The sequence below is a fragment of the Oncorhynchus keta genome, chromosome 4 (genome assembly GCF_023373465.1).
Source record: "Oncorhynchus keta strain PuntledgeMale-10-30-2019 chromosome 4, Oket_V2, whole genome shotgun sequence".
Classification (NCBI taxonomy): domain Eukaryota; kingdom Metazoa; phylum Chordata; class Actinopteri; order Salmoniformes; family Salmonidae; genus Oncorhynchus; species Oncorhynchus keta.
The window spans coordinates 72,241,014-72,253,853 of NC_068424.1; the positions used below are offsets into that span (position 1 = coordinate 72,241,014).

Consider the following 12,840-nt stretch of genomic DNA (forward strand, 5'->3'; position numbering starts at 1 on the left):
GGAAAGGAGAGAAGGACAGAAGGAAAGGAGAGAAGGACAGAAGGAAAGGACAGAAGGACAGAAGAGAAGGACAGAAGGACAGAAGAGAAGGACAGAAGGACAGAAGAGAAGGACAGAAGGAAAGAAGAGAAGGACAGAAGGAAAGAAGAGGGACAGAAGGAAAGAAGAGAAGGACATAAGGAAAGAAGAGAAGGACATAAGGAAAGAAGAGAAGGACATAAGGAAAGAAGAGAAGGACATAAGGAAAGAAGAGAAGGACATAAGGAAAGAAGAGAAGGACATAAGGAAAGAAGAGAAGGACATAAGGAAAGAAGAGAAGGACATAAGGAAAGAAGAGAAGGAAAGAAGAGAAGGACAGAAGAGAAGGACATAAGAGAAGGACATAAGGAAAGAAGAGAAGGACATAAGGAAAGAAGAGAAGGACATAAGGAAAGAAGAGAAGGACATAAGGAAAGAAGAGAAGGACATAAGGAAAGAAGAGAAGGACATAAGGAAAGAAGAGAAGGACATAAGGAAAGAAGAGAAGGACATAAGGAAAGAAGAGAAGGACATAAGGAAAGAAGAGAAGGACATAAGGAAAGAAGAGAAGGACAGAAGAGAAGGACAGAAGAGAAGGACATAAGAGAAGGACATAAGAGAAGGACATAAGAGAACAGAAGAGAAGGACATAAGAGAAGGACAGAAGAAAGGACATAAGGAAGGACAGAAGAGAAGGACATAAGAGAAGGACAGAAGAGAAGGACATAAGGACAGAAGAGAAGGACATAAGGAAAGAAGAGAAGGACATAAGGAAAGAAGAGAAGGACATAAGGAAAGAAGAGAAGGACATAAGGAAAGAAGAGAAGGACATAAGGAAAGAAGAGAAGGACATAAGGAAAGAAGAGAAGGACATAAGGAAAGAAGAGAAGGACATAAGGAAAGAAGAGAAGGACATAAGGAAAGAAGAGAAGGACATAAGGAAAGAAGAGAAGGACATAAGGAAAGAAGAGAAGGACATAAGGAAAGAAGAGAAGGACAGGCGTACCAGATCGGCTCCAGTCTGCAGTAGAATGTCGGCCACGTCAGTGTGTCCGTTCTCACACGCGTACGTCAGCGCTGTGTCTCCCGTCGCCGTGGTAGCGTGCACATTCGCCCCTACAGAGATAGTTCAGAGGTGAGCCAAAAGAAAAACTAACAAGCCCTGTTAAAAGGCAGAGGTTGTCAACTTTACCTTCAATATCCATCTAGTTACCAGGCTAAGTCCTGGAGTCTCACATAAGTTCCCTACAAAAATACTAAAGATCAAACTAACCATCTTCAATATGATTCCCCATCTGTTTGACCAGCTCCAGGTGTGTGTGTGTGTACCTGCAGTCAGGAGGTGTTTGACCAGCTCCAGGTGTCCCTCCTGTGCAGCCTCCATGAGAGGCGTGGAGCAGCCCAGCTCGATGTCAGCCCCGGCCTTGATGAGGAAGTCAGCCACCTCCAGGAACCCTCCACAGCAGGACAGCGTCAGGGCTGTTTCCTGGGTCTCCTCTGTCTGGGCGTTGATGTTCGCACCTGGAGGGAGGGAGGAGAGGTTAGGGTCTATATTAGGAGTGAGACTCTCCCCAACAGGCCTGACAAAGCACTTCATTACACACAATAACATATATATATGTATATATGCAACTTGAACAGTGTGCAGGTATCCATCTATCTGCCAGTTGATTACCCTGAGCCAGTAGCAGGGCCACCATCTCTTCATGACCTTCTCTGGCTGCCTCCATCACAGGGGTGTAACCTTCATCATTCACCTGGACACATTAAAACATACTGTTACTCAGCAGCTGAATCCCAAAACACCCCTTTCCCCCTCCATTTCAGAGTTCACGCGCACCTCTGTCCCAAAGCTTAAGGAGTGCGAACGGTCCAGGGCGTAGGGGCTCATGACCCCCTCCAGTAGGCACTTTGACTGAGCCTGCAATGCTACCGGCGTCATAGCGAAGTGGAATCCCATAAGGCACCATGGTATTTTAAAATATGTGCAATTTCACACAAAAGAATGGAAAGGAGGGCTTAAATGCTATGACACGTGATTTGGTTTGTCTGATGGTGAGACTTGACATGTAAAAGTTCAAATAAATACCTCTCAAATGCAACGTTTGACTGTTAAGAGGCTGATATTTTGTAAAACGACAGGGGTTTTTACTATTGAAGTGCGTGACGTACGTCAGGCCTGTGTCCTGAAGTTGATGGGTTTAATGATCGCCTTGCCTCAGAGTGACAACCGAGGGCCCTTCAAGCGGATTGGTAAGGGCGAGGCGGTGGTTTGGGATTCACCATCCCTCGCTCTGTGTTGGACACTAAATCCATCAGAGGGCTGTGGCCTTCATCATTTACCTAGACACACATGAAAACACACTCCAATAGGACTGTGTGTTGCTACTCACCTCCTCTAGGTTGGCCCCTCTCTCTATGAGCAGAGCTGCTAGATCCACATGCCCGCCGCAGGCTGCCAGGGTGAGGGGCGACTCGAAGGAGTCAGCTGGCATGTTGACCTGCGCCCCGCTGTCCAACAGCAGCCGTGCCACCTCCACATGCCCATCCTGGGACAGGAAGCACACACACACAGGGACAACATAAGCACCTGAGTGGGTTATGACACAGGGTTACACACACACATTCTAACACTGGAGAGAGAGAGAGATATTCTAACACTGGAGAGAACAAGAGATATTCTAACACTGGAGAGAACAAGAGATATTCCAACACTGGAGAGAACAAGAGATATTCCAACACTGGAGAGAACAAGAGATATTCCAACACTGGAGAGAGAGAGAGAGAGAGAGAGATATTCCAACACTGGAGAGAACAAGAGATATTCCAACACTGGAGAGAACAAGAGATATTCCAACACTGGAGAGAACAAGAGATATTCCAACACTGGAGAGAACAAGAGATATTCCAACACTGGAGAGAGAGAGAGAGATATTCTAACACTGGAGAGAACAAGAGATATTCCAACACTGGAGAGAGAAGAGATATTCCAACACTGGAGAGAGGAGATATTCAGAGAGAGAGAGATATTCCAACACTGGAGAGAGAGAGAGAGAGAGAGAGATATTCTAACACTGGAGAGAACAAGAGATATTCCAACACTGGAGAGAGAGAGAGAGAGATATTCTAACACTGGAGAGAGAGAGAGAGATATTCTAACACTGGAGAGAGAGAGAGAGAGATATTCTAACACTGGAGAGAGAGAGAGAGAGAGATATTCTAACACTGGAGAGAGAGAAGAGATATTCCAACACTGGAGAGAGAGAGAGAGAGATATTCTAACACTGGAGAGAGAGAGAGAGAGATATTCCAACACTGGAGAGAGAGAGAGAGATATTCTAACACTGGAGAGAGAGAGAGAGAGAGAGAGATTCTAACACTGGAGAGAGAGAGAGAGAGATATTCTAACACTGGAGAGAGAGAGAGAGAGAGATATTCTAACACTGGAGAGAGAGAGAGAGAGAGAGAGAGAGAGATATTCCAACACTGGAGAGAGAGAGAGAGAGAGAGAGAGAGATATTCCAACACTGGAGAGAGAGAGAGAGAGATATTCCAACACTGAGAGAGAGAGAGAGAGAGAGAGAGAGATATTCTAACACTGGAGAGAGAGAGAGAGAGAGAGAGAGATATTCTAACACTGGAGAGAGAGAGAGAGATTCTAACACTGGAGAGAACGGGAGATATTCTAACACTGGAGAGAACGAGAGATATTCTAACACTGGAGAGAGAGAGAGAGAGAGAGAGAGAGAGATATTCTAACACTGGAGAGAGAGAGAGAGATATTCTAACACTGGAGAGAGAGAGAGATATTCTAACACTGGAGAGAGAGAGAGATATTCTAACACTGGAGAGAGAGAGAGATATTCTAACACTGGAGAGAGAGAGAGATATTCTAACACTGGAGAGAACGAGAGATATTCTAACACTGGAGAGAGAGAGAGAGATATTCTAACACTGGAGAGAGAGAGAGAGATATTCTGACACTGGAGAGAACGAGAGATATTCTAACACTGGAGAGAACGAGAGATATTCTAACACTGGAGAGAGAGAGAGATATTCTAACACAGAGAGAGAGAGAGAGAGAGAGATATTCTAACACTGGAGAGAGAGAGAGAGGGATATTCTAACACTGGAGAGAGAGAGAGAGATATTCTAACACTGGAGAGAGAGAGAGAGGGGCTGTGTGTTGGGTCATATGTTCACCATGCAGGGAGAGAGAGGAGAGAGGGGCTGTGTGTTGGGTCATATGCTAACCATGCAGGGAGAGAGAGGGGCTGTGTGTTGGGTCATATGCTCACCATGCAGGGAGAGAGAGGGGCTGTGTGTTGGGTCATATGCTCACCATGCAGGTAGAGAGAGGTTGTGTGTTGGGTCATATGCTCACCATGCAGGGAGAGAGAGGAGAGAGGGGTTGTGTGTTGGGTCATATGCTCACCATACAGGGAGAGAGAGGGGCTGTGTGTTGGGTCATATGCTCACCATGCAGGGAGAGAGAGGGGATGTGTGTTGGGTCATATGCTCACCATGCAGGGAGAGAGAGAGGAGAGAGGGGTTGTGTGTTGGGTCATATGCTCACCATACAGGGAGAGAGAGGGGCTGTGTGTTGGGTCATATGCTCACCATGCAGGGAGAGAGAGGAGAGAGGGGCTGTGTGTTGGGTCATATGCTCACCATGCAGGGAGAGAGAGGAGAGAGGGGATGTGTGTTGGGTCATATGCTCACCATGCAGAGAGAGAGAGGAGAGAGGGGATGTGTGTTGGGTCATATGCTCACCATGCAGGGAGAGAGAGGAGAGGGGCTGTGTGTTGGGTCATATGCTCACCATGCAGGGAGAGAGAGGAGAGGGGCCTGTGTGTTGGGTCATATGTTCACCATGCAGGGAGAGAGAGGAGAGAGGGGATGTGTGTTGGGTCATATGCTCACCATGCAGGGAGAGAGAGGAGAGAGGGGATGTGTGTTGGGTCATATGCTCACCATGCAGAGAGAGAGAGGAGAGAGGGGATGTGTGTTGGGTCATATGTTCACCATGCAGGGAGAGAGGAGAGAGGGGTTGTGTGTTGGGTCATATGCTCACCATGCAGAGAGAGAGTAGAGAGGGCCTGTGTGTTGGGTCATATGCTCACCATGCAGGGAGAGAGAGGAGAGAGGGGCTGTGTGTTGGGTCATATGTTCACCATACAGGGAGAGAGAAGAGAGAGGGGATGTGTGTTGGGTCATATGTTCACCATGCAGGGAGAGAGAGAAGAGAGGGGCTGTGTGTTGGTCATATGTTCACCATACAGGGAGAGAGAAGAGAGAGGGGATGTGTGTTGGGTCATATGCTCACCATACAGGGAGAGAGAGAAGAGAGGGGCTGTGTGTTGGTCATATGTTCACCATGCAGGGAGAGAGGAGAGAGGGGTTGTGTGTTGGGTCATATGCTCACCATGCAGGGAGAGAGAGGGGGTTGTGTGTTGGGTCATATGCTCACCATGCAGGGAGAGAGGGGTTGTGTGTTGGGTCATATGCTCACCATGCAGGGAGAGAGGAGAGAGGGGCTGTGTGTTGGGTCATATGCTCACCATGCAGGGAGAGAGAGGAGAGAGGGGATGTGTGTTGGGTCATATGCTCACCATGCAGGGAGAGAGAGGAGAGAGGGGCTGTGTGTTGGGTCATATGTTCACCATACAGGGAGAGAGAGGAGATGTGTGTTGGGTCATATGCTCACCATGCAGGGAGAGAGAGGGGATGTGTGTTGGGTCATATGCTCACCATGCAGGGAGAGAGGAGGGGATGTGTTGGGTCAGGGGCTGTGTGTTGGGTCATATGCTCACCATGCAGGGAGAGAGGGGAGAGAGGGAGAGAGAGGGTTGTGTGTTGGGTCATATGCTCACCATGCAGGGAGAGAGGGAGTTGTGTGTTGGGTCATATGTCACCATGCAGGGAGAGAGGAGAGAGGGGATGTGTGTTGGGTCATATGCTCACCATGCAGGAGAGAGAGGAGAGAGGGGTTGTGTGTTGGGTCATATGCTCACCATGCAGGGAGAGAGAGGGGATGTGTGTTGGGTCATATGCTCACCATGCAGAGAGAGAGAGGGGCTGTGTGTTGGGTCATATGCTCACCATGCAGGGAGAGAGAGGGGCTGTGTGTTGGGTCATATGCTCACCATGCAGGGAGAGAGAGGAGAGAGGGGTTGTGTGTTGGGTCATATGCTCACCATGCAGGGAGAGAGAGGGGTTGTGTGTTGGGTCATATGCTCACCATGCAGGGAGAGAGAGGGGATGTGTGTTGGGTCATATGCTCACCATGCAGGGAGAGAGGGGAGGGGTTGTGTGTTGGGTCATATGCTCACCATGCAGGGAGAGAGGGGGGTTGTGTGTTGGGTCATATGCTCACCATGCAGGGAGGGAGAGAGAGGGGTTGTGTGTTGGGTCATATGCTCACCATGCAGGGAGAGAGGAGAGAGGGGATGTGTGTTGGGTCATATGCTCACCATGCAGGGAGAGAGGGAGAGAGGGGTGTTGGGTCATGCTGTGTTGTTTGGGTCATATGCTCACCATGCAGGGAGAGAGAGCTCACCATGCAGGGAGAGAGGAGAGAGGGGCTGTGTGTTGGGTCATATGCTCACCATGCAGGGAGAGAGAGGAGAGAGGGATGTGTGTTGGGTCATATGCTCACCATGCAGGGAGAGAGGAGAGAGGGGATGTGTGTTGGGTCATATGCTCACCATGCAGGGAGAGAGGAGAGAGGGGATGTGTGTTGGGTCATATGCTCACCATGCAGGGAGAGAGGAGAGAGGGGATGTGTGTTGGGTCATATGCTCACCATGCAGGGAGAGAGGAGAGAGGGGATGTGTGTTGGGTCATATGCTCACCATGCAGGGAGAGAGGGGGATGTGTGTGTTGGGTCATATGCTCACCATGCAGGGAGAGAGAGGAGAGAGGGGATGTGTGTTGGGTCATATGCTCACCATGCAGGGAGAGAGAGGGGTTGTGTGTTGGGTCATATGCTCACCATGCAGGGAGAGAGAGGAGAGAGGGGCTGTGTGTTGGGTCATATGCTCACCATGCAGGGAGAGAGGGGCTGTGTGTTGGGTCATATGCTCACCATGCAGGGAGAGGAGAGGGGGCTGTGTGTTGGGTCATATGCTCACCATGCAGGGAGAGAGGGGGGCTGTGTGTTGGGTCATATGCTCACCATGCAGGGAGAGAGGGGCTGTGTGTTGGGTCATATGCTCACCATACAGGGAGAGAGAGGGGCTGTGTGTTGGGTCATATGCTCACCATACAGGGAGAGAGAGGGGCTGTGTGTTGGGTCATATGCTCACCATGCAGGCTTCCATCAGCGCCGTGTGCATCTCATCCGTCTTGTGCTCCTGATCCGCTCCGGCCTCCAGCAGAAACCTCACCATGTCCAGATGACCTGAAGAAGGGAAACCGTTTCATAGAAATTGACATTTTGTTGTCTGAGACCCTGAAAGTCTTTTTTCATATGGGGGAGAGAGAGAAAACATTTTAAATAACATTTTAAATAACAAGGTAACACTGTGTTACAACAAGTGAAGAAGACCTTTGTAGCAGGCGAGTGTGAGGGCGCTCTCCTTGAACTCGTTGGAGTGTGTGTTGATCCCGGCGCCGTACTCCAGTAGAACCCTGGCCACCTCCACGTGGCCCGCACTCGCCCCCTCCATTAGAGGGGTGTGTCCGTTCTCGTTGTGGTCCTCGATGTTGGCCCCCTCCTTTAGGAGAACCTTCACCACATCCACAAACCCCCCAGCACACGCATACGTCAGGGCTGTGTTACCTACAGAGAGAGAGAGAGACCGTACGTCAGGGCTGTGTTACCTACAGAGAGAGAGGGGAGAGAGACCACCATACAGGAGAGGGCTGTGTTACCTATAGAGAGAGAGAGAGTGTGCGTCTCATCCGTCGTCAGGGCTGTGTTACCTCACCATGAGATGACCTGAGAAGGGAAACCGTTTCGTCAGGGCTGTTTTACCCTGACAGAGAGAGAGAGAGAAAACCGTAACGTTTTAAATAACAGGGCTGTGTTACCTACAGAGAGAGACCTTTGTAGAGAGACCGTAGGCGTCAGGGCTGTGTTACCTATAGAGAGAGAGAGAGACCCATTAGAGGGGGTGTGTCGTCAGGGCTGTGTTACCTACCAGAGAGAGAGAGAGCACCGCATACGTCAGGGCTGTGTTACCTACAGAGAGAGAGAGAGAGAGGGCTGTGTTACCTACAGAGAGAGAGAGAGAGACCGTACGTCAGGGCTGTGTTACCTACAGAGAGAGAGAGAGAGAGACCGTACGTCAGGGCTGTGTTACCTACAGAGAGAGAGAGAGAGACCGTACGTCAGGGCTGTGTTACCTACAGAGAGAGAGAGAGACCGTACGTCAGGGCTGTGTTACCTACAGAGAGAGAGAGAGACCGTACGTCAGGGCTGTGTTACCTACAGAGAGAGAGAGAGACCCGTACGTCAGGGCTGTGTTACCTACAGAGAGAGAGAGAGACCGTACGTCAGGGCTGTGTTACCTACAGAGAGAGAGAGAGAGAGACCGTACGTCAGGGCTGTGTTACCTACAGAGAGAGAGAGAGAGAGACCGTACGTCAGGGCTGTGTTACCTATAGAGAGAGAGAGAGACCGTACGTCAGGGCTGTGTTACCTATAGAGAGAGAGAGAGACCGTACGTCAGGGCTGTGTTACCTACAGAGAGAGAGAGAGAGACCGTACGTCAGGGCTGTGTTACCTACAGAGAGAGAGAGACCGTACGTCAGGGCTGTTTTACCTACAGAGAGAGAGAGAGACCGTACGTCAGGGCTGTTTTACCGACAGAGAGAGAGAGACCGTACGTCAGGGCTGTGTTACCTACAGAGAGAGAGAGAGACCGTACGTCAGGGCTGTGTTACCTACAGAGAGAGAGAGAGAGACCGTACGTCAGGGCAGTGTTACCTATAGAGAGAGAGAGAGAGAGACCGTATGTCAGGGCTGTTTTACCGACAGAGAGAGAGAGAGAGACCATACGTCAGGGCTGTGTTACCTATAGAGAGAGGGAGAGAGAGACCGTACGTCAGGGCTGTGTTACCTATAGAGAGAGAGAGACCGTACGTCAGGGCTGTGTTACCTTCAGAGGGCGAGAGACCTACAGAGGGATGGGGAGAGAGATCTCATACAAGCAGAAATCTAAACACTTTGGTTTAGACAAAAAAATGACAATAACCACACACACACACACACACACGGAAAAGGAGTGTGTATTCGTACCGGTGGAGGACTGTGCGTTGGCGTCAGCCCCGTGGACCAGGAGCAGCTTGACGATGTCGACGTAACCGCCGCTCGCTGCCGCCATCAGGGGCGTGATGTCACCTTTAATCCCCCGGTCCTCCACGTTGGCGTGCATGGCCAGCAGCACCTAACAACCAATCACAGCAGGGGTCGGGGATTAGAGGTCATATAATGTAAATGTATGGTGTGAAGTGTTTGTGAGGGACTCAACCTCATCCTGACCTCACCCCCCAAAGAGACACTTCAAAGTTACTAAAATATACAGTGCCTTGCGAAAGTATTCAGCCCCCTTGAACTTTGAGACCTTTTGCCACATTTCAGGCTTCAAACAAAGATATAAAACTGTATTTTTTTGTGAAGAATCAACAACAAGTGGGACACAATCATGAAGTGGAACGACATTTATTGGATATTTCAAACTTTTTTAACAATAGCAGTCTGGTTATTTAACAAATTGGGCGTGCAAAATTATTCAGGCCCCTTAAGTTAATACTTTGTAGCGCCACCTTTTGCTGCGACTACAGCTGTAAGTCGCTTGGGGTATGTCTCTATCAGTTTTGCACATCGAGAGACTGAATTTTTTCCCCCATTCCTCCTTGCAAAACAGCTCGAGCTCAGTGAGGTTGGATGGAGAGCATTTGTGAACAGCAGTTTTCAGTTCTTTCCACAGATTCTCGATTGGATTCAGGTCTGGACTTTGACTTGGCCATTCTAACACCTGGATATGTTTATTTTTGAACCATTCCATTGTAGATTTTGCTTTATGTTTTGAATCATTGTCTTGTTGGAAGACAAATCTCCGTCCCAGTCTCAGGTCTTTTGCAGACTCCATCAGGTTTTCTTCCAGGATGGTCCTGTATTTGGCTCCATCCATCTTCCCATCAATTTTAACCATCTTCCCTGTCCCTGCTGAAGAAAAGCTGGCCCACCATGTTCCTTCTGACAGTGGGGATGGCGTGTTTAGGGTGTTGAGCTGTAGAATGTATGCACACATGACTGTAAGTCGCTTTGGATAAAAGCGCTGCAAACATAACATTTTGCATTGTTGCCAAAAAGTTCCATTTTGGTTTCATCTGACCAGAGCACCTTCTTCCACATGTTTGGTGTGTCTCCCAGGTGGCTTGTGGCAAACTTTAAACGACACTTTTTATGGATATCTTTAAGAAATGGCTTTCTTCTTGCCACTCTTCCATAAAGGCCAGATTTGTGCAATATATGACTGATTGTTGTCCTATGGACAGAGTCTCCCACCTCAGCTGTAGATCTCTGCAGTTCATCCAGAGTGATCATGGGCCTCTTGGCTGCATCTCTGATCAATCTTCTCCTTGTATGAGCTGAAAGTTTAGAGGGACGGCCAGGTCTTGGTAGATTTGCAGTGGTCTGATACTCCTTCCATTTCAATATTATCGCTTGCACAGTGCTCCTTGGGATGTTTAAAGCTTGGGAAATCTTTTTGTATCCAAATCCGGCTTTAAACTTCTTCACAACAGTATCTCGGACCTGCCTGGTGTGTTCCTTGTTCTTCATGATGCTCTCTGCGCTTTTAACGGACCTCTGAGACTAATCACAGTGCAGGTGCATTTATACGGAGACTTGATTACACACAGGTGGATTGTATTTATCATCATTAGTTATTTAGGTCAACATTGGATCATTCAGAGATCCTCACTGAACTTCTGGAGAGAGTTTGCTGCACTGAAAGTAAAGGGGCTGAATAATTTTGCACGCCCAATTTTTGATTTGTTAAAAAAGTTTGAAATATCCAATAAATGTCGTTCCACTTCATGATTGTGTCCCACTTGTTGTTGATTCTTCACAAAAAAATACAGTTTTATATCTTTATGTTTGAAGCCTGAAATGTGGCAAAAGGTCGCAAAGTTCAAGGGGGCCGAATACTTTCGCAAGGCACTATATATATATATATATATTTTTTTTTTTAAGGATCATTACACACACTGCGCCGTCCCGTCCCCCTCTCACACCAGCACGGCGCCGTTCTCTCACACACACGGCGCCGTTCTCTCACACACACGGCGCCGTTCTCTCACACACACGGCGCCGTTCTCTCACACACACGGCGCCGTTCTCTCACACACACGGCACCGTTCTCTCACACACACGGCACCGTTCTCTCACACACACGGCACCGTTCTCTCACACACACGGCACCGTTCTCTCACACACACGGCACTGTTCTCTCACACACACACACCTGTGCTAGTTCATAGTATCCAGCAGAGCAGGCGAGGCAGAGAAGACTCTCTCCTTCCTCAGTGTGTTCGTTGACGCTCCTCCCCTCGTCTAGCAGCTTCCTCACAGCGTTGACGTCTCCGTCCGAACACGCCTCTGCTAGACTACGGCTGAAAATAACCAGACTGCTACAATTACTGCCCCTGTGACAGCAGAACACACACACCTCATTATCACACCTACTATTATTTTGAAAGAAAAACTACCAGACAGATTGATCACAGAGGTAACACACTGACTGATTGACATATTGATCACAGAGGTAACACACTGACTGATTGACATATTGATCACAGAGGTAACACACTGACTGATTGACATATTGATCACAGAGGTAACACACTGACTGATTGACATATTGATCACAGAGGTAACACACTGACACAGAGGTAACACACTGACTGATTGACATATTGATCACAGAGGTAACACACTGACTGATTGACATATTGATCACAGAGGTAACACACTGACTGATTGACATATTGATCACAGAGGTAACACACTGACTGATTGACATATTGATCACAGAGGTAACACACTGACTGATTGACATATTGATCACAGAGGTAACACACTGACTGATTGACATATTGATCACAGAGGTAACACACTGACTGATTGACATATTGATCACAGAGGTAACACACTGACTGATTGACATATTGATCACAGAGGTAACACACTGACTGATTGACATATTGATCACAGAGGTAACACACTGACTGATTGACATATTGATCACAGAGGTAACACACTGACTGATTGACATATTGATCACAGAGGTAACACACTGACTGATTGACATATTGATCACAGAGGTAACACACTGACTGATTGACATATTGATCACAGAGGTAACACACTGACTGATTGACATATTGATCACAGAGGTAACACACTGACTGTATGAAATGCAGGTTGCTATATTCAGTGGGTCTCACATACTTGTCAGCCTGGCCAGCTTTGAGTGGGTTTTCTGCTCGTGTATTGATAGATAAATGGATGTTGCCTGTTTGATTCCCTCCGTAAGCCAATCAAACAGGCAACACGTCAGTATAGAGATAAAGTAGAGTCGCAATTCAACGGCTCAGAAATTTGTGGCAGGGTCTATAGTCCATCACAGACTACAAAGAGGTCTCGGACACCGACGTCTTGCTCCCAGACAAACTAAACATCCGCATTCACCCGCTTTGAGAATAACAATGCCACCGACACGGCCCGCTTCCAAGGACTGTGGGCTCTCCTTCTCCATGGCCGACTTGAGTATGACATTTAAGTGTGTTAATCCTCGCAAGGCTGCAGGC

At 48.4% G+C, this 12,840-nt stretch overlaps 1 protein-coding gene across 16 annotated transcripts in view; it reads right to left on the reverse strand.

Annotated features, from left to right (window-relative positions):
• The window catches only part of LOC118384059 (ankyrin repeat and KH domain-containing protein 1-like), a 95,123-nt gene that overhangs the window by 32,843 nt on the left and 49,440 nt on the right, over positions 1-12,840 (reverse strand). For 7 of the 16 annotated variants that reach the window (XR_008129375.1, XM_052514597.1, XM_052514572.1 and 4 more), the window contains exons 4-11: positions 11,496-11,676; positions 9,263-9,410; positions 7,568-7,801; positions 7,326-7,420; positions 2,412-2,573; positions 1,694-1,775; positions 1,348-1,539; positions 1,025-1,134 (exon numbers count right to left, since the gene is read on the reverse strand). Coding sequence is in view for 15 of the 16 variants with exons in the window: in XM_052514597.1 (XP_052370557.1) it covers positions 1,025-1,134; positions 1,348-1,539; positions 1,694-1,775; positions 2,412-2,573; positions 7,326-7,420; positions 7,568-7,801; positions 9,263-9,410; positions 11,496-11,676 (1,204 nt within the window). In the remaining variant the exon portion in view is untranslated. The remainder of the gene's footprint in view (positions 1-1,024; positions 1,135-1,347; positions 1,540-1,693; positions 1,776-2,411; positions 2,574-7,325; positions 7,421-7,567; positions 7,802-9,262; positions 9,411-11,495; positions 11,677-12,840) is intronic. The other 9 variants (XM_052514643.1, XM_052514652.1, XM_052514619.1 and 6 more) reach the window with 4 other exon arrangements.